The 21951-nt window shown below is 41.1% G+C and overlaps 1 protein-coding gene across 12 annotated transcripts in view; it reads left to right on the forward strand.

Annotated features, from left to right (window-relative positions):
- The window catches only part of LOC144494915 (transducin-like enhancer protein 1), a 108412-nt gene that overhangs the window by 20741 nt on the left and 65720 nt on the right, over positions 1 to 21951 (forward strand). For all 12 annotated transcript variants that reach the window (XM_078214505.1, XM_078214497.1, XM_078214493.1 and 9 more), the window contains one exon: positions 21708 to 21770. In XM_078214505.1, coding sequence (XP_078070631.1) covers positions 21708 to 21770 — 63 coding nt within the window. The remainder of the gene's footprint in view (positions 1 to 21707; positions 21771 to 21951) is intronic.

The raw sequence follows: 21951 nt of genomic DNA on the forward strand, positions 1-21951 counted from the left end.
AGAGATAATTTTTTGTGATGTTGATCAAGTTATGCTATCGGGGAGGGAGGGGGTGCTCCTCTTCAAACAGGATCTTGTATGTCCACATAAGAAATCAAGATGCCATCTGCCCTAATATCTCACCTGGAAGACAGTGTCGCGCTCCTTCAGTTTTGCACTTCAGTGTCGGCTTAGATTCTGTGTTTGTCTCGAGTGGAACTCGAAGCTCCAACCTTCTGACTCAGATAGGGAAGTTCCACTCCTGAAGCATGCCGTACACTTGTATACGTCTGATTCCAAGTTATATGGGGAAGTGTGACTGCTAATTTGTGTAAGTTAATGATTGGACATATTTTGGTTCAAAAATAAAGTTGCAAAGCTTGGTATTTATGCACATTATTCCAGTAATGGTAAATTGAGCTGAAATACAATTGCATTTGTTGGAAAATATCCTTGAGATGAAACCACCAAATATGTAACGTTTTCTTGGTGAGCACCATCTGATGGTGGATTGCCCACAATAGTATGTCAATTCCTTAAAGAATTCTTGATGAGAGTGTGAGGGGGGGAAAATGCACAAACCAAACTGCAAGTGACCCAGCCAGACAGTCTCGCTACAATCTTGATCCAGAGATCAAGTGATCAGGTTGGTCAATCGTTGGTTATTCCGTCTCCTTTTGACATGAAGGATATCCATTATGATTTGGTATACTAGGTTCTTGGGAGGAAAAATGTGACAATTTAGTTAAATTCTCTTCTACTCCTCACTGAAGAAAACACAAATTATTTTGCAGCAGCTTAGTGACATCCAGTCTGTAGTTTTTAAATGAAATTTCAGCTTTAATTAATTCACTTGTGTACCAGTTATATATTGGATCACAATTGCCCTTTAAATGCCTCATGACAACACTGGGTTTTGAGTGACATTGAAATCCTGTGTTTGCACTTTTAAAAAATTATTTAACAAGGTTAGAATTTTGAAGTCTTTGTCCTGCTGGATTTGGCTTTCTGTAGCCCTCGTATCTGAATGTTTTTCAATGCACAACTTATTCCACTGGACAAAATGAAGGACAGCTGCACATTAATTAGAACAATGCTAACTCATCAGGCTCATCAAAAAGGACTGGATCGTGCTCTCTTTCTAATATGTTGCAGGTATGTTATCCATTTCTGTAAGATGCATAACAAAACTGCTATCTGTGCGTATTACTCTCTCTGCTCGGTGAACTCGCAATCCATGCTATCTAGAAGTGGACACCCTGAAATCTGCAGGTTTAACTTGCCATGATGTGGAGATGCTGGCGTTGGACTGGGTAAGCACAGTAAGAAGTCTCACAACACCAGGTTCAAGTCCAACAGGTTTATTTGGTAGCACATGTGGCTTGTGCTACCAAATAAACCTGTTGGACTTTAACCTGGTGTTGTGAGACTTCTTACTGAGTTTAACTTGCACCAGATCACACTTGTTTATTTGTGTAGCCAGTAGACTCAAAGTAAATTTAAAGGAAGTCTTGAAACATAACGTTGCCTCAACTCTAGAATTGTTCATTTTATTAACCACACATCACTTAAATCCTTCTAATTTAACTGGGTATTAACCTGTAAGAACCATTGTTAGACCTGCAAAGGGGGCATGGTGCTGGTTTTTCACAGGGAGAAGAGAAGGTCAGTACCTGAGCAAATGGGTCCATTTACTGCAGGGAGCTGGGAAGGTAAATTGGATAGTTAGCAGTAACATGGCAATTGGGGTCAATAACTTCATGACAGATATATGAAGATGATTTCCTAAAATTTGTAGTGATTTTCTGTTTTTTTTTAACAATTGCAACAAAAAAAACCTAGAATTGCTTATTGTAGCCTGATCATATAAAATCTGCAATATGTCTGCATATGTTTGCCCTCTTCCATGAAAGATGAGATTTTCTTTCAAGAATTTCCAAAGTCATGCAGACGATAACCACATTCCTGAACTCCTCGCCCTGTAGGAAGAGTTTACAAATATTTATTGTTCTCCTGTTTTTCAACAGGATGGGAGAGCATGCTCCCAATGATTTTTTTGTAAAAATCTTGAGCAGACAGATCAGCCACTGATTTTTACCACACGATTACTTTTGATCCCTTCTTAATCTAAACTAATCCAATGTAACATGTATCATTTGCTGTTAGGATCACTTGAAGTTGTGAATACTTGAAGATGTTTTATTTATTTGAGCTGCATGCTTCAAGCTTAATGTATTGCACTTTGTATCTTTGTTACATGAGTAGATCATTAAGTGCCTTGAGCCTGTTCAGTCCTTCAACAAGATTATGACTGATCTGTGACCTAACTTCAAATATCTACTATAGCCCCATATTCCTTAATACCTTTGGTTTACAATCGCTTGGGAGCACAGAACTTGAATATTGCTGAAAAGAGAGACATGTTGCAAAAACTTTTCTGCTTGCACTAATTAGGACAAATCAAATTTCAAATTGTCACAATTTATAGCACAGGAGAAAAAGGTACACTGGTTGCTAAGTTGACACTAGTTGAAACATTGCCATGGAGAAAGCAGCAGGAATCTATAGACTTCCCCCATTCTTCTGGCTAATTCAAAAAAGGCGTAAACCGTGAACATATTCCTTACGTAGTGAGTGGTTCCCTGCATATGAATGTATGTTACTTCTAGCAAGTGTAAATCAGCCATGTTACAAGCTTGACTGATTATGTTAGACTGGTTGCTAGTGTAGCTATTTGTGCACTTGGGGTTGTTCAACAAGTGCTGCCTAATCACATCTAACAGAAAACATATTTTATTTTGGGCTTTGCAAGTGTTAGCTGGTGAATATGGTCTGTATTCTGCCTATTATGAACTGCTGGAGGAACATGCTTGATTTGATCAACCAATCATTGGGACATACAGCCCATATACCTGGTGTTGCAGCAAAATGTTGTTCAATTGTGTGGAAGGCAAAATGACATTTTGGACTGATGACCGCATCCTATTAGTGGAAAATACTACTTGCAGGACCACTGCATAGTAGCAATGTGAAACAGCTTGCTTCATGTGTTTGAAATACAAAGATGCTACCATCAGTCCAGAAAGACGTTCCACCTATCAACAGTTGACCAACATTAGCAAGCTGTCTCTTTCTTCACCTTTTGGTTAACAAAAATCTCAGATTTCAAAATTACAATTTACTGAACATCATTGCTGTTTGTGGAAGAATTCCAACCTACCACCCTTTTGTGTACGAGTATTTCCTAATTTCATGCCATATCTGCCATTAATGTTTGGACTATGCTGCCTAGTCCTTGACTGCTCAATCTGCACATATGGGGTAAAGGCAAGAAATTACCCATTCCTCTTGATATCTTAAAATTCAATCTAATCATCCCTTAACCTCCTAAATTTCAGCAAATACACTCCTAGACTGTGTAACCCTTCCTCACAATTTGATCCTTGTTCAGGTGTCATATTGGTAAGTTTAGTGTACAGACCGAAGTTATGGAGTCCTGACTGAACAATTACTCCTGGTATGGTCTAACTAACTCCTGGTATAGTTGAAACTTGACTTCCGCCCTTGCATGCTAATCCTCTAGATATAAAGCCCTGCATTCCATTATTCTTTGAGATGATTTTCTGCTGTTGTTTGTGACATTTTAATATTTTTTGTGTGTGAATTCTTAAATTTCTTTGGACCACTGCTGTTTCTCCTTTCATCATTTTGCTATCCTTTTTAGTTACCAAGCTTGCTCTTGAGTACATGGAAATCCATTTTCTTCATTCTTGCCTATTCACGTAACCTATTAATATCTCTCTTTTTGTAGATGGAGATGTAAAATTTCACTGCTGACAATGCTGCCTGTCTTTGTCATTAGCAAATTTTGATATCCGGCTCTATGCAAACATCTAGGCTATTTTTTTAAAAAGGTGAATAATTGAGGCCCAAATAGATCTTTGTGGGACAACCACTAGTCACATCTTACCAATACCTGCCCAATATCCTTATTTAACCTTCTGCTGCTCAACCAATTTTCTAACCTGGTCAATCATTTGTCTTCAATTCCACGAGCTTCAATTTTAGCTGAGACTTTTCAACCCTTGTATGGCAAGAACCCAAACACATTCTGACTTCTTAATGGCTCCTCCTTTCTCCCCCTGTCCCGATGCTAAAGAGCTGTATGTGTTTATTTCCTGCAAATAAGCTACTTTGAAATCGGTGTAACTGAAAACCATCATAAAATGTTACTTTGAAAGTTTTCATTGATTTCCACTTCCTTGAATACATTTTGATAGCAGTGGCATGAGTATGTTCTGAAATGTGTTTTATCCCATGTGTATCAATAATGTTTGGAGGACTTTAAAACTTTCATACTTTATTTTTTTTAAAAAGCAGCTCTATGGTTTCCTTGGATCCTATTTAATTTATAGTTCTCTGTCTATTTTTGCTCTGACATTAGCAGAAAGCATAGGCTTCTGTTGGCATCAGCAAACTTCTGGTGTAACTTCCTATTGCTCTGTTAGTGGAAATTCTGCTCATTGTAACCTTTGTATTGAATATTGGCACATACAAAATTTATCAGAGATGGGATTATACAATACATGTTGTTTACCATTGGTGCCTATGGTTCAGCTCCAGGCAAGCCCTTATTGTAGCGCTAGTGTTGTAATGTAAGTGATGTTTCCTCCATCATCTTTTGAGGCAGGAGTTGAGCATGGCAACCTCCAATGCAGTCACAACTCTTTCTGGTAGGTGGGCTATTTTTAAAATTCTTGCTTAGATGCTGTTAGGATTTCAGTGGAGGTTGACTGACTCTTAAAATGATATGAATTTCCCAGTTACCAATGCAAAGAATCTCACAATGTTTCATGTTTTAAATTTTTTTGCTGAAACTAACCAAAGTAAAAAGCAACATCAACCACATTTCTTAGTAAGCATGTAATACTCAAGTAAGGAAAAGGCTTTCCTTATTTATTTCTTAACATAGCCAAAAATAGCACGCCAAATTTATACATGACATCGCACTCTCAGCAGAAATGTAATGTTACAGGTGGAGGAGATGTGAGATAATTTTCCCATCTTGACTGAGCGCAAGATGTATTTTGGAGAAACATTTAAGCACTTTAGTGCTGTGATTTCACGCAGGAAAAAGACAACGTTATTGAGGAGAATACTGAGATGCAGGCTATTGGACTAGACGGGATTGAGGTTAGTAAGGAGGAGGTGTTAGCAATTTTGGAAAGTGTGAAAATAGATAAGTCCCCTGGGCTGGATGGGATTTATCCCAGGATTCTCTGGGAGGCTAGGGAGAAGATTGCAGAGCCTTTGGCTTTGATCTTTAGGTTGTCATTGTCTACAGGAATAGTGCCAGAAGACTGGAGGATAGCAAATGTTGTCCCCTTGTTCAAGAAGGGAAGTAGAGACAACCCTGGTAATTATAGACCAGTGAGCCTTACTTGTGTTGTGGGCAAAGTTTTGGAAAGGATTATAAGAGATAGGATTTATAATCATCTAGAAATGAATAATTTGATTAGGGATAGTCAACACGGTTTTGTGAAGGGTAGGTCATGCCTCACAAGCCTTATTGAGTTCTTTGAGAAGGTGACCAAAGAGGTGGATGAGGGTAAAGCAGTTGATGTGGTGTATATGGATTTCAGTAAAGTGTTTGATAAGGTTCCCCACAGTAAGCTATTGGAGAAGATACAGAGGCATGGGATTGAGGGTGATTTAGCGGTTTGGATCAGGAATTGGCTAGCTGTAAGAAGGCAGAGGGTGGTGGTTGATGGGAAATGTTCATCCTGGAGCTCAGTTACTAGTGGTGTACTGCAAGGATCTGTTTTGGGGCCACTGCTGTTTGTCATTTTTATAAATGACCTGGATGAGGGCGTAGAAGGATGGGTTAGTAGATTTGCGGATGACACTAAGGTCGGTGGAGTTGTGGACAGTGCAGAAGGTTGTTTCAGGTTACAGAGGGACATAGATAAGCTGCAGTGCTGGGCTGAGAGGTGGCAAATGGAGTTCAATGCGGAAAAGTGTGAGGTGATTCACTTTGGAAGGAGTAACAGGATTACAGAGTACTGGGCTAATGGTAAGATACTTGGTAGTGTGGCTGATCAGAGAGATCTCGGTGTCCATGTGCATAGATCCCTGAAAGTTGGCACCCAGGTTGATAGGGTTGTTAAGAAGGCGTACGGAGTGTTAGCTTTTATTGTTAGAGGGATTGAGTTTTGGAGCCAGGAGGTCATGTTGCAGCTGTACAAAACTCTGGTGCGGCCGCACTTGGAGTATTGCGTACAGTTCTGGTCACCGCATTATAGGAAGGATGTGGATGCATTGGAAAGGGTGCAGAGGAGATTTACTAGGATGTTGCCTGGTATGGTGGGAAGGTCTTATGAGAAAAGGCTGAGGGACTTGAGGTTGTTTTCGTTAGAGAGAAGGTCAAGAGGTGACTTAATAGAGGCATACAAGATGATCAGAGGATTAGATAGGGTGGATAGTGAGAACCTTTTTCCTTGGATGGTGATAGCTAGCACGAGGGGACGTAGCTTTAAATTGAGGGGTGATAGATATAGGACAGATGTCAGAGGTAGGTTCTTCACTCAGAGAGTGGTAAGGGCGTGGAATGCCCTGACTGCAGCAGTAGTGGACTCGCCAACATTAAGGGCATTTAAATGGTCATTGGATAAACATATGGATGATATTGGAATCATGTAGGTTAGATGGGCTTTAGATTGGTTTTACAGGTCGGCACAACATCGAGGGCCGAAGGGCCTGTACTGCGCTGTAATGTTCTATGTGATTTTTAAGAACAGGCGCAGACAGGCTTTTAAATTTAAAAAAAAGATTGTAATGCAGAAGGATTATTTCTAACGTGTAGCACGCATTTAGGTTGCTGAATAGAAGTGACTTTGATTTTTAAAAAATATATATAATCCGTTCCCAAGATGGTCGTTGAAATGTTGTAGGCCTCAAGAATTTTGGGGAAAAAATGGAGGTTTCTGGTTTTTCCGATCAAAATTGTGGTTAAGCCCCTGCGTCTATTTCTGCAGACAAAACAATTTAGCCCCATTTGTCTGTCTGTGGGTGAGCTTTTAGGCAAGGTTTCTGCTGAGTGATATGGCTTCTCTTGTGGTGTTGGTCCCAGACTGACTTATCTGGGCTGCTCTTGGAATAAAAACAATTTGCTATCTCAAGCTGGTTTCTGTCACCTGATGTCACATTCCTATCTCAAGCTAGTTTCTGTCCCACCCACACAAATGATTTGATGGTTTGGCAATGTCACACAATGGGGAAGTTAATGATGGCCATTCACAGCTTCATATGATAAGGTTGTTTCTTTCACGTCCATCTCTGTGGAGTTCAAGTTTGCAGATAAAAGTCTGACTGGCTGTTGTATTTGTATTTTGGTTTCTGTAAACCTCTAGTCAATAGTGATTGTTAACTCTTAAGTGATCTGTTGCAACCTGATTTTTCTTTCAATGAATGGTTCCCCAAACGTTTACATTTTAATGATTTTCCAAAGATGTACAAACATGAGTTAGCCCAAGTATGTACAGAAACCGCAAAGGACACATGATCTCTCAAGTCCATTTGAAGGTAAATTGTCCATATTCTGTGCTGCTTTTAAAAAGTAAAAATGTTTGTCCTTTTCATACATTCACAGGCATATGATGAGGGTGTAGTAGTTTTGCGTACCAAGCCCTGAGCTCCTCCTGGCTTTAATGGGATCTCCGTGATTAGCACTGTTGCCTCGCAGCGCTATAGGGACCCATTTTCGATTCCAGCCTTGGGTGATTGTCCATGAGGAGTTGACATTTTTTCCCCATGTCTGTGTGGGTTTCCTCCCACACTCCAAAGATGTGCAGATTTGGTTGATTGGCCATGCTAAATTGCCCCTTGGTGTAGGTTAGGGGGTTTAGCAGGATAATTTACATGGTGTTATGGGATAGGGTCTGGGTGGGATGCTCTGTCGGAGAGTTGGTGCAATTCAACGGGCTGAATGGTCTCCATCTGGACTGTAGGGATTCTGTGATTCTTTCCTATCCCACCAGGGTGAATCTACCAAAGCCCTTTTAAACAAAGTTCATTCACTCAGGATCTGAGCATAATTGAATGGCATTTCGGTGACAAGGCACCCAATGAAAGCTCCATGGTTTTTAATGGTCCATAAGCCTTGGTTCTTCAAACTGGGAATCTGTACTTATCAGCACTCTGCTTGGTGGTGAACCCAAAAACTTCTGTTTGGCAGAGCACACATGTTGTGGATTGTGTTCACCAAATCTCTGTCAGACTAACTCAGTGTGCATGCGGCAGGATCAGCTTCCTCATCCTCTGTCCCGGTGTTAAAACCTGCCCATTATTTTCAGTAAGTTTCAATTTTACTTTTTGCCTACATAACAAGCAGGTCGTATGAGTTTGTCTTCAGGCAGATTTCGTAGAAGGTCATATCACGCTCTCCCAAAATATTACATTTTACCTTGAATTAAAGGAGATAATTAAGTCCAGCAGTCATAACAATGCCCAGGTGCTAATAAATGCCAATGTTTATTGCCCTCCCTTAGTTGAACTTGAAAAGATGGCAGTGGGTCGCCTGTTTGAACCACTGCCATCTATGTGATGAAGGTATTCCCACAGGGCTGTTGGGTACGGAATTCCAGGAGTATGCCCCAGGATCAATGAAAGAATGCCAAAACTGACCAACCTCCCCAGTTGCTGATGACTTCAGCTTTTCTAGACTTCCTTGGTGCTACATTGAATAAGAATACTACAAAAAAATAGGCTCAGGAGTAGACCATATGGCCCCTTGAGTCTGTTACATCATTCAGTACTGTGATGGTGATTTTTTTTGCCTCCACTCAATTTTTCCACACATCCCTCAATTCCCCGAGAGATCAATATCTATCCCAGCGTTGAATATATTCGATAATGGAACTTGCGCAACCCTCTGTTAAACAATTCTGTATGAAGTTATTTCTCCACATGTCAGTCCCAAATGATTGACCCTCATCCTGAGACTGTGTCCCTGTGTTCTAGATTTTCCAGACAGGGGAAACAATTTCTTTTATGTCTACTGTGTAGCTAAATGCCTTGCATTATGTTTACTTAGTACCATAATCTCTTGCAACAAAGGCCAGCACACCTTTGCCTTTCTAGTTGTTTTCTGTACCTGTAAACTAATTTTGTGTTCCTCTCTGAAGTCTCAGAAGCTTTGCGCCTTTTTGAAGAAAAATGTTCTGCTTTTTCTTATGACCCAAATGAATAACCTCACACTTCTCCACATTTTACTCTATTTGCCACCTTGTTGTCCACTCACTTTAGCTGTCTTTATTTCTTTGGGTTGCCTCTTGGCTTACATGCTTATTTAGCTTTGTATCATTGACAAATATGGATACGCCATTCCATGTCTCTTTGTCTAAGTCATTAATATGCATTGTACATAGTTCAGGCCCCAGCACTGATTGCCACTAGTTACAGCTTGCCAACTTTTCCTACTCTTTTTGCTTCCTGTCCAAGAATATCCTTCCATGCTAATATTTTTTGTCCCCAATTCCATGAAGACATGACCTTTAATTTTTTGTGTGGCACCTTTTCAAATGCCTTTTAGAAATCCAAGGATATTACATCTACTGGCTCCCTTATATCTACCCTACTTGTTATAGCTTCACAACTTGTAATGGTCACATGATGCAAGTGTGGGGGCGGTAAGCTGTGTTTCCTGTCAGCTCTGGCACTACTCAATTAGAAATCCTTTCATTTATTGTGCTCATACAACTCGTGCTCAACTAATTTGGTGGTGAAAACATCCTATTATGTCCCTGGAAGGTTTTTGGTCAAATGTTTCTTGCAAAATTCTGTAAAATATTATGAAAACCAATGACAAAAGGGAGCGGTTGGAGGCAACTGGGGTGGTGTTGACTCTTCAACATGGTGACTTGGTGAATGAACCAACTCTTGACTCAGCAGTTTCAAAGGTCATTGATGAGAAACTCTATCCATTAGCACAAATTATCAATGCTTATGCTCTGGAACTGCAAAATATTTGTAAAAGGCTTGACAAACCTGAGGAGAGATTTTTACTGTGGAAAAAGCATCTTCCTTGGTAGAGACCCATTTACAATCCCTGGAAAGAACTGCTCATTATGTCAGAACATCAAGACAATCTAGAGAATTGAGGCTGGAGGAAAATTGTTTAGATTATCGGCTTGTCAAAAGGGGCTGAGGGCAAGCTCCCAGTTACATTTTTTGAGAGCTGGCTATCGTGGTTTTTCAACATAGAACTGAAAGCCGGCACATTAAATTAGAAAGGGCACACCATTTACTTGCTTTGAGGTCTATGGACAAATAATAACCTCAGTCCATAATTATACATTTTCATAACTTCAAAGGTTGCCAAAGAGTGAGGGAGGCAGCTAGACGTAGTCGTGACCTTCACTCCATCGTAGAGCAGGAATCTTTCAAGATTTTTCAGCGTGAAGCAATAAAGGCACAAGGGTTTTGATGAAGTTAGAAGATAGCTGAAGGCCATTGAAGCAAAATATCTCCTACCGCATCCTGCCTTACTGAGGGTGATGTTCAACAGCCACAGAAGCATTCAATACCCCAGCTAATGTCATGGCTTTTGTGAACTCTGGGGAGGAACAATTCAGATCCCTCAACTGAATGTCATTAGTAACAGATTGCCGTTAACTGCAAAGCCTGGACTTTTGTCCCATTTCATTGTTTTTTAATTCTGGGCTGGTACTTATTCTGATAGGGATGGTCTAGTTACTGAGCACTACAGTGAATATTGTACTTCGGAATGGCAGGAACACATACATCTTTTTAATGAACAATATTATTCAGTGTGTTCTTTCTAGTTGAAGAATTATATGATACTAGGGCTGAATGAGAAATATTCTTCTTCCTTTTCTATATATACACTTTTATAATAGCTGTGTGCATCTTATGGTCTCCTTCATTCCTGTCATAAATATGAGTGGCGCCACTGCCGGGAGGTGGGTAGGCGATGTTAGATTACAGAGAGGGCGCCTCGTTCTCTTCCTTTTTATAATGCATTGCATTTCTCTTTTGAAGGGAAAGGCTCCTTGGTATAATTATGGAAGGTATGTTGGCATAGCTCATCAAGACCTCACATTCAGTGAGGAAAACCCCCTGAGAGTTCATGGTTTAGGATTGTCTGCTTTGTGGTTTGGAATAGTTCTTGTACATTCTTTTTATTTTGGGCTTAAAGCATCATTAGTTGGTAACGCGTGTTTCTGTAAGGGTACAGATGAGTCTAGTTCACTGGAAAACGTCTGTCACTGGCGTTTCCTGTGTAGCTGGGGATGTGGTAGGAAAATTTTGGTGCACACCTAAGTGGGACAGGAAAAAGTGTCAGGTAAAAGGACAACTTCTTAGTGTTGATATCCCACATTCTCTCTTACTGAATAAGTAATGACAGCTTATTTGGTCAGGCAGTATTTGGAGTATTGTGTGAAGTTCTGGTCACCGCACCACCAGAAGGACGTGGAAGCTTTGGAGAGAGTGCAAAGAAGGTTCATCAGGATATTTCCTGGTCTCAAGGGTGTTGACAATGAGAGGTTGAATAAACTAGGATTGTTTTTACTGAAAAGACAAAGGCTGAGGGGGGACCTGATAGAGGTCTATAAAATTACGAGAGGCGTAGACAGGGTGGATAGTCAGAGGCTTTTTCCCAGGGTGGAGGTGTCAATTACAAGGGCGCACAGGTTCAAGGTGAGAGGGGGAAAGTTTAAGGGAGATGTATGGAGGAAGTTTTTCACGTAGAGAGTGGTGGGTGCCTGGAAAGTGCTGCCAGAGGAGGTGGTGGAAGCAGGCACACTAGCAACATTTAAGAGGCATCTGGATGGGTACATGAATAGGGAGGGAGTAGAGGGATATGGTCCGAGTAAGGGCAAAAGGTTTTTAAGTTAGGGAATCAGGATCAGCATGGGTTTGGAGGGTTGAAAGGCCTGTTCCTCTACTGTACTTTTCTTTGTTCAGTAGCTACACTGAAATTCTGCTTGTGGAATGCACGGGGGATACGCCATCTTATTAAAAGGAAAAGAATTGTCTTCTCAAAAAGGCGAATATTGACATAGCTTTGATGCAGGAAATTCATCAAGATGACGAAGAACATTTTGAAATTGAAGCGGGACTGAGTTTCCCTCATTGTCAACTGGCAGCTATGCGGTTGTGATTTTGATCAATGAAAACGTGCTATTGAGATCTGAGAGCTGTGAAGGGAAGGTATGTGATCGTTAAAGAAATGTTGTATTTTGATAATGAATGTGTTTGGCCCTCCAAATTATTCTCCATATTTTATCACCTGAAGTCTTTATGAATTTTGCTGAATTAAGATCAACAAATTATTTAATGGGCAGTTGTCCGTTAGCTGAAGGAACGGACAACTGCCACCTACATCCTTTTGGGCAAGCTTTCCGTAACGAGGAATCCACCCAATCAACAAAGACATTAGTATCTGTATGCAAGGAATTTAGGATATTTGGATGATTGGAAAGCAGTGCACCTTAAGGCGAAAAAGTTCACCACCTTCTCTGCTCCCCTCTAATGTAATACGCAAATTGATTATTTTTCTAAGTGCATTGATTTGAATTAAGTTTAAGGTTCATGTTTGAGGCTCACTTGTCACTTTCAAGCTTGGTATGGAATTCAGTTGTATTATGATGACTGTTCTTCTTGAGGATCTTTTACTATATGGTTATTAATTAACCCTGCCTCATTATACAATAACTCACTCTCTTCTCGTAACTGGGATGCAGCATTTTCGTCCATGTATGAACCAAGGTTGTAATGAGGTCTAGAGCTAAGTAGGTCTGACAACCCAGACTAAGGGTGAAATTTTCTATTCCAGAGACTGTGTAATGTTGGGCAGGATTAGCAGCAAGTTTCCTGCTGATCAGTGAGTGGGGTTCTCATGCTGATCTTCGGCTTAAAATCTCACTAATTATGCATTCATAATGTCAGAATTTCCAGAGATGGGCCCAAGGAACAAATGAGTGTGCCAAGGTTTAGCCACGACTCCCCTGGAGGCATTAATTAGAGGTGCCTACCAGGGATGGATCCACCAACCTCCCTCAGCAGCCTGGGAAGTGGTTGCAAAGGAGGTCAGCCCTGCAGGCAGCTGCCAGAGAAATGTCATCCAGTGAAGGAAGAGGATGAATCATCTCCTCCAGTCTACCGGGGTAAGTCAATCTTCAGCTCATTCCAAACTCATGCTCTCATCGTGGCATGATGCACGCGCACCGTCACACAGCTCAGGAAACTTGCACAATATTAGTGGGGGCAGGGGGAGATATCAGCATTGAAAGCCTATTCACCAGCATCTCCTCTATCCTTCTGCACAAACAACATCTTCAGCTCTTAGTGGGGAGGGCTTGGCACGCACAGCAGACTCCATCCCTTCTTATCCTATTCCATCCATTTGTTTTTATGCAGCCCAAGCTTGCCTGCAACAAGAGGAGAGATCACAGTTTGAAGGACGGATGGTCCACCTAGGAGCTATCCAAGTTTGAGGCGAATGACACCGAGTTGGCAGGGGAGGACTAAGATTGGTCAGGTGGTGATGGAGAGATTGGCCTCTCCCAGCAGGCCAGTACAAATGAGCCCCCCCCCCCCCCCCCCAAAACCCGTGAGCTGATCACATCCTGACATTCTCAGTGAGTGACATTCAATGTTATATTCATCCTGTTCATCAACTAAATCTATCTTCTCTCTCTTGCAGGCAGCAGCAGGTCCAGACAGACCAGCACATGCAACATAATCCCCAGCCCCTGGGCAACCTCTGGGGAGGATGATGATCCATTTGAAGATAACCTGTCACTGCATTCTCCTGCACCCTCCACCAGAGAGACAGACCCTGATGGGTCACCATCTACATTTTGCTCAGGGTTATGTTCTGGGGAACACCTCACTGACCCCTCCGCAGCAGGTGGAGGCAGTGACAGCTCAGGTCTCTGGAATTCTGAGAACTGCTGGAGAGCAGGCACCTGCTGAGTCCTAGTCCAATATGAGCCTCTGGAAATGTCCATTGCAAACATGCAAAGAAAGGCGGCAGAGTTGAAAGATGCAGTCAACCGACTAGAACAAATTATGGAGGAGTCCGTCCATATTCCTCTTGATGTCACGGCTCTGACATGAATGCCTCAAGATCTCCGTGGGAAGGCAGATTCTGCTGGATTTGAGCTTGGACCTGCACTCCATTGCAATAGGCATTGGTGGGATCCATCAGTGATTAGCCAAAAGAAAGTTGGCGAACTTCAACTTCCCTCCAGGTGTCCCTTCTAAAGGGGTCTGCACAGGCTGAGGAGGGTGCACCTGCCCCACAGCAAGTTACCCAAAGTAAGATGAGGCCCTCCAGGTCTCAATCCTCCAAAGGACAGCTGCCTAAGTCATCAAAAACAACAAAGGATAACATTCAGCAGGTTTCCTCTTGGCAGCGGATGCCGGATATAGCAGTAGTGTTAGAAAGATTAAGAAACATCATAGATATCACTTCTGGTTCATGGGTGTTTACTCACCGTTTGTATCATATGCCTTTATAAAAGTATTTGTTGTTTCTGAAAATGGTCTTGTTATTTGAATGTGTTATTTATATGCAGCTTTGTGTCCTCTTAACTGCAAGATTGACCTAAGCTCCCACTCCGTGATTGCCTAGTTTTTTTAAGCCTCACATTCATGTGATGTTCAGCTGGCTCATTTAAGTTACTTGCCCAATGTGTATTGGTCAGGGAGATGTATCAAGCTCTTGATTGAAAGTGACTGCAAATTGTGTTACTTTGAAAATTCTGCACTAATTCTCGGTGAGCAGTTTATTGGTGAGTAAATGGTGCTTGATAGCACTATTGACAATTCAACTTTACTAATGATTATGAGTAGGCTGATAGGGTAGTTGTTGGCTGGGATGGATTTATTCCGACCTTTGTGAATGGTAAATAGCTGAGCAATTTCCCCCATTGGGTGGATGGCACTCAGCTCATGTTTGTGGCCTGACATTAGGAAAATGGCCATGAAAGCTGCTGGATTACTGACTCAACAATGTCCTACAGCAATGTACCATCTAATTCTTTTCTTTGGAATGCATGGGTGATTTGTTTAAGTGCAAGGTCCCTTCAAATTGTTTTGCATCGCCATGTACCTGTTGTAAATTGTTGAGCTGAAGTTTGCATACCCTGCATGGGACCTTGCTATACGGATGAAGTAGTTTAAAGGGAGCGTTGCCCTATAGGGAGTAGATGTGCCACCGGGGTTTGGCCTATATGTGACTCCAATCTCGTAATGCATTATTGACTCTTGATGTCCTTGGGTTATGACGAGAAGGACAATAAACACAATCTTTCCAGTGGCACTCACGTCCCAAAACAAATTGGGGATGACAGGAGGTGGGCGAGGTTATAAGGCTATGGAGAAGATTGCCAGGGATTACTAAATTGCCTGTTGACATCAGTTTTTTTTAATCCAGAGATTTGTTTCCAGTAGAATAGAATCCATTTGTATTGATCACTGAGATTAGGCCAGAACAGGCCAGAACTTCCTGGTTGTTCCATACCAGTGGGATCTTCTGGTCCAGCCAGTGGTGCACCTCTGCTGTGTGTTTCCCAATGGCATGTGGTGGAGTCGATGGGAAATTCCACTGACAGCAGCGGGACCAGAAGATCCCACTGCCGGCCAATAGCATGCCACCTCCTGCCATGAGAAACACACTGCGGGGAGGCCAGAGAATCCTGTTCCAGGTTTGGATGAAACAAAAGTTGTACTTTTCAAAACTACTATTTGTGATCAGAAAATAAAAAATCAGCTGTTGGTAATTTTTCAGGGCTTTCTTTAGAGTTTTCTTTCTCTCATCATTGTCTCTGTATAGCAACAACATGGAATCCATTGACATGAGCATTATAGAGGACATTGTTCAGTTTTGACTAACCACCAATGGATTTGATCCTTTTTGTGGTGAAATATATAGACTGTGTTCCAGGCAGATTCAGTCTGTACTTAAAGCAGAAGCTTGACAGCAACATCTGAAGTTGTTGTAATATATCATTGGCGTATCTAAAGTTAAAATTAATGCCCTTTCTCTCCCTCCCACCTTTAACTCTGAGAGTTTCGCTGTTGATCCTTCACAAAGTCATTTGCAGTTGTTTCTCAGTTGAGTATAGCTATCTTTTGCATTATCATGTTCTATTGTACTGATTATATTTCAGTCCAACCCATTTATGTTTGTGAAAGTCTTGTGTACATACTCTTCATTTGTGTCGATGCTAAATTTTGTTTTATAACTAGTGCATTTTAAGAATTATTTTTATGGCACAAATTCCTCTTCCTAGGCAGTCCCTTGGGATTGAACCAATTCGATGGATTATGAGCTGGCTGATTTATTTGTGATTTGCAGGCACTATTACATGTGGGGCAGGTGGTGCTTCAAGCGCTGAGTTGATGAGTTGTTGGGAGGTTTATGCACCATGCCTCAAGCCTTATCTTTGCCTCTGCACATTTTTGTTGAACGCTCTTGATTGTTGAGTCGGTGTATACTCGATAGGCCAAATGGCCTCCTTCTGCACTGTAGGAATCCTATGATTCCATGTCTATGTTTAATGCCTTCCCGAATGAATCTTCTCTTGCATGAGCCTTCTGGGTTGTTTGACCTCAGCAGGGATGATCTCCAGACATTCATAGAGTGTTTCTGTTGTTTTTCTCGGAGTTTCCTGCCACAACCAAGTTTTGAGTAAAGCAGTTACCTTGGGGGTCTGGTGTCAGGCATGCCAACAATATGTCCTGTCCAGCAGTGCTGGTTTTGAGTGAATAGAACCATGATGTTTGGTGTGTTGGCCTGGGAGAGAACATTGCTGTTGAGTCATCTTTCCTGCCACCAAATTTGGAGGACCTTCCAAAGGCGCTGCTGGTGATACTTCTCCAGTACTTTGAGGTGACTGCTGTAGATTGTTCAAGTCTCCACAGCATATAGGAGCATGGAGATGGATCACTTCTGCCCAGTTAGTCATGACCTGAAGTCTTTATTTTGAGATTCCGGTCCTCAGATTATCTTTTCCTCAGTCAGTCAAAGGTTACGGTTCCACTTAGGTGTTGAAATATTGCCCCCAATGTCTGCCTTCAAGAAGAGGCTCCCAAGATATCTGAATTATCCCCACTTCCCAGGGACTTGCCCTGATCTTAATCGATAGGGAGAAGTGTATTGCTGGAGGAGCTGTTTAGAAGAGAACCTTAGTTTCATGGGTGCTCAGTGAAAGGCCATTTTCTCCTATCCTTTGGAGAAGGAATCGACGTTGACCTAGTTGAGTTTGAGTGCACACACAAACGAGCAACCTCTGCATACTGGAACTCCGTTACTGTAGTCATATGGCAAGATCACAGGAGCTTGCCTTTGGCACAATGTTTTACACAGTGGCAGAAGTAACTTCAAAATATTGAAGAATGAGGCATTTTGGGATGATAAAGATGAGAATTTGTGGTTTTTCTTTTAATTTTTGATGTGTAGTACAAATCTTTTTAAAAGGGTGGCCTTGGATTTGGTTGATCATTTTGTAAATGGATTATCTTGCCTTGTCCATTGAACTCATTAAAGAATCTGTCGGTGATGGGGGCAACAAACTAATACCTATTGGCATCGTCACAGTCATTGTAAATGAACTAGGGGTTATATAGACATTGACTATTTATTTCTATCATTATCCTGCTTTACTCAGTGATAGCACTTCTGATCAAGTCTGTGGGTTGCCAGGACTTGAATACATAATCCGGGCTAATGCTTGGATGCAGTGCTGAGTGAGTGCTGCATTGTCTGACATTCTGGCATTAAACAATACGTTGTTTTGGAAGGACATTAAAGAAGAGCAGAAAACTCTTCACCTTTTTGCATTCAAGCAGATTAAGCTGGCCAGTTTCCATTCTGCAGTCAGCGACTAGTTTGACCAGCTTCTGCTTTGCCTTGATTACATGAGCTTTTCTTCCTGCTTCCCCACACCCTCTTTTTATTCCCTAAAGTAGATAACTCTCTGTAGACACCACTGTTGGATTTAAATGAAGCCACAGGGTTAATTTTGCAATTAATGTGAAATTTGATTGAGGTCTTATGAAACAATTTTAATTTTTGGGAAACATGCACTTTACCACCACACAAATTGAAGATGCTATAAAAAAGATGTTTCTGAATAGTTTGGCATTAAAGAGCATTGCGATGTTTCACAACATTTTGGCAGCATACTTGCACTGTAACAGATTTGCGGATGCAGATAATCTGTTCGCATGTCACAAAATGATCATCTTCTTAACTTGGATTCTGCCACATTATTTTTTATTTGCCAAGCTTACAATCATTGTATTCATTACAAAGTTCTCTCCTGTTTTGATGAATAAACATGACTTGACTCGTGAATATCATGCAACATAAAGGAAGCACTGATTAGATTGGAGTTCTCCAGGGTCTGGGCCAACATTTTACCCGTCTACCAATACTAGCATTTATCTGATTGAAAGACCTTGTGCACAAATTGGCTGCTGTGTTTCCCTACATAGTAGGGACTGCACATTAAAAGTAATTCATTGGCTGTGAACACTTTTGGAATGTCTTGGAAAATGTGAGCAGTGTTGTATAATTTCAAAAGCATGCTTTTAACAAAATTGTTTGGTCCATTTAAGGACGTGCATTAAGATATTTTCTTTTCCTGTCCATTTTGTACCTTCTCGCAAACAGAACAATTCCTCTTGGAAATTACTTCTATTTGTGCTAGCACTTTGTTCATATAGCCTGTAACTCTATGAAAGCTGAGATGATGAGTAGTAGGATATCTGATGATAGGGTGGCTTCTGAGTTGGATGTGATTTGACCTCCTGACGTCTGGAAGTGTATACGGATCAGACACCATTGGATATTGATCACGAGTAAGAGCGCTACCTTTTTCTTTCACTCACTCGCAATGAGGCCAAGAGCGTGATCTCAACCACTTTAACAAGAAAGGCCATTCAGCTGGGTACTGATCAATAATCAAGCTTTAGCCATATCACCTACTTACATCAGATCAGGGATTAGCATTTTATTTGGACTACTGATGTGAAGCTAGTCAATTAAAAAAAAACACTTGTTTCAATAACACTATTGTTTCAGTAACTAATGTTAGTTACTGAATATTATGGCCCAAAGTCAAATAGCATTGGGATTTAAAATAAAACTATTCTCAGCCTTTATTTGCGACATGAGTAGGGCTGTGATTATTGTTTAACCAATTTTTTTCCCGTAAACTAACTTAAAGTGGGATGGGAGTGAGGTTGATTTTAGTGCACCCAGCATTTGCTGTGAGTGTTAGAAAATAATCAAACGGATACCGCAAATGTTAGAAATGCACATTAAACTAGTCCATATACGTAAAGAGAAAAGAATGATTGATTAATGTTTCGGGTATAACCCTTTGATGGAACTGCGTTCTGATGAAGGATTTTATCCAAAGCATTAACCCATTGTTTCTGTGTATTTTCAGGTTTTATTTGGTTCCCAACACTTGTGGTTTTTCTGGCAAGGTAATTTTCAAATGCAAAGTCTGTACAGTTGTGCTCGCGTTGTGTTTTGATTAAAAACTGTAGTGACTGAGTCAGTAGGGCGCGGTTTGTGAGCTCAGTTCCAGAGACTTGAGCACATAATTTTGGCTGGAACTCCCACAGTTTGGCGTGAATGCTGCACAATTAGAGTTGTTGGCCTAGATTTTAGCTCCCTAGGCGGGTGTGTAGAGCCAGGAAATCTCCTGGCTTGCCACAACCCACAAGGGGAAAATGTGTCCTAAATGGTAGGATCTTCATTGCGGGGTGGTGGCAGGTGCAGGTTTATTCAGGCCCACGGACTGCAGATCCAGATTGGAGGTGGACACACGGGCAGCTGAGAGCTGAAGTGATCAGTTTAAAAAAGCTGACCTTGCTTCTCTTGGGACTTAGTGCCAGTTGTTTTCTTTGACGTATCAGGCCCTCTAGACCCACCCCTCCTCCCATTCCACATGCCCATACATACCAACTCGAGCCAACCCATGTCTCTTATAGCCCAATGTAACTTGGTGTTAGTTCATGCTCTCTATCCACCACCCTTTGTCCTTATGCCCTCCATGCCGACTTAATCTAACCTATTCACCACGGGCAGACTTTGGGAGCCACGCTGAACTTAAATAAAGTGCTACATATCTATTACAGGTTACATGATATTATAAAAAAGTCCCATTCATGAAAGCCCATTCAATACATCTGAATCCCCTCAGGCACTTCCTTATAAATCAAACATTTGTATTCATAACCCCACATCAAAGACAACTAATCCTTTAAGTGCCTCCTTGAGCTGTCAATCAAGAATTAATAGCACTAAATAATAGCATTAGGGTTATGTCAGCAAATCGCTATTGAAACTGCTAGAAGATATTTGTCCAACTCTCTGACATAAGCAGGCAATTCATTATTCAAATTTTAAAAGACAAGCAAGCAATTTAAATAACTTGAAGGTTTGACAGTTCTGTCTACTCCAAGAGTATTACACTTACTCTTAAAATTCATGACTCATGCACTTTGGGATTAAGTCCTTCCTGCAGCAAAAATGGGGTTTGTTTGAACTCAGCACTGATTTCACATGGCCCTGCTGGATTTGGGTTTCCCACATGTGGGTGTAACATCCTGCACTGTTTTTGAGTGGAGTGTTCAAAAGCTGATTGTTGTTTCTGCTGTTGTTTCGGCTTTACGTCTATAACACGGATTCAGAAACTCATGTGAAGTAATCAATTTTGCAGATGCGACCACACCATAGTGGGTGGGGTGGTGTTGGGGGAACAGTGGAATTATAAGGAGGCAGCTCAAATTACAGAATGAATTGGAACAATATATGTATGTAAGCAGAAAGTGTTGTATATAAAAAAGGGCATCATGCACATCCATGAATGGTGTTGAATTGCTAAGGAAGAAGTTGAAAGAAACCTTTGAGTCTTGTTAGACTTGACGCTAACCATCCCCAGTCAACAAAGGCAATAGAATTTGACCTACATAGCGAAAGCAGTAGAATTTTAATCAGATAGTAATGATCAAACTATATAGCATTCTGGTCAGATTACATAATCTGTAACATGGATTCAGAAACTCCATGTAAAATCAATTTTGCAGATGAAATCACACCATGGTGGGTGGGGTGGTGTCTACTTCGAAGTTGTAAGATTCAATATCAAGACTGATGAACTAAACAGCAAACACAGCTATTGTTTTCAATTGCTTGGTGTTCAATTGTGTGTGCCTGTTGACCGTTCTCTGTTCTGTTTGTCAAGCCTCAGTGTGGTTGCTGACAACCAGAAATGAAGCTGTAAGCATAAGAGAATCAGCAATTTTAAAAGCACTGTATATAAAATTCCTGTTCAGAATAGTGACTAGTGACATCTCTGCCTATCTCTGAGGCACAAAATACAACAGCATCTCTAGAAAATTCTGAAGGTGGCACCATGTGGTGATTGTGCAATTGTACATTTTTAAAGTGCGCTATATGACTGTGTTTTCTGGTTTAGAATGCAAAAAGAGATCTTCTGTTCAGTTTGGTTTCACTGTGCTGGCATTGGTCAGAAAGATTTGAGTTTGTCTCAGGAATATCACTGAAAAACATATGTTACATAATTCACTGCTGTAACGTACCTCGCTATATTCACCGGATGTTTGACAACTGAATGCTGAATTTGTCATTAATCAATTGTCATCTTCTTCTTATCCAGACAGAAATAGCGAAACGGCTGAATACGATTTGTGCACAAGTGATTCCCTTTCTGTCTCAGGAAGTAAGTCAACTCATCGGACTGTTTAGTTGTTAACTTCCATTTATGTTCTGTGTTTAAGTTAGTTAGCATTAGTGATGAGTATTGTGAAGATCTGTTACTGTTTTGGGCAGGCATGTTTTCAAACGCGAGTTATATGCTGAATATTGCAGTTCATGCCCTAAAGTTCAGTGTAAAACTGAGG

This window comes from Mustelus asterias, chromosome 6 (genome assembly GCF_964213995.1).
Source record: "Mustelus asterias chromosome 6, sMusAst1.hap1.1, whole genome shotgun sequence".
Classification (NCBI taxonomy): domain Eukaryota; kingdom Metazoa; phylum Chordata; class Chondrichthyes; order Carcharhiniformes; family Triakidae; genus Mustelus; species Mustelus asterias.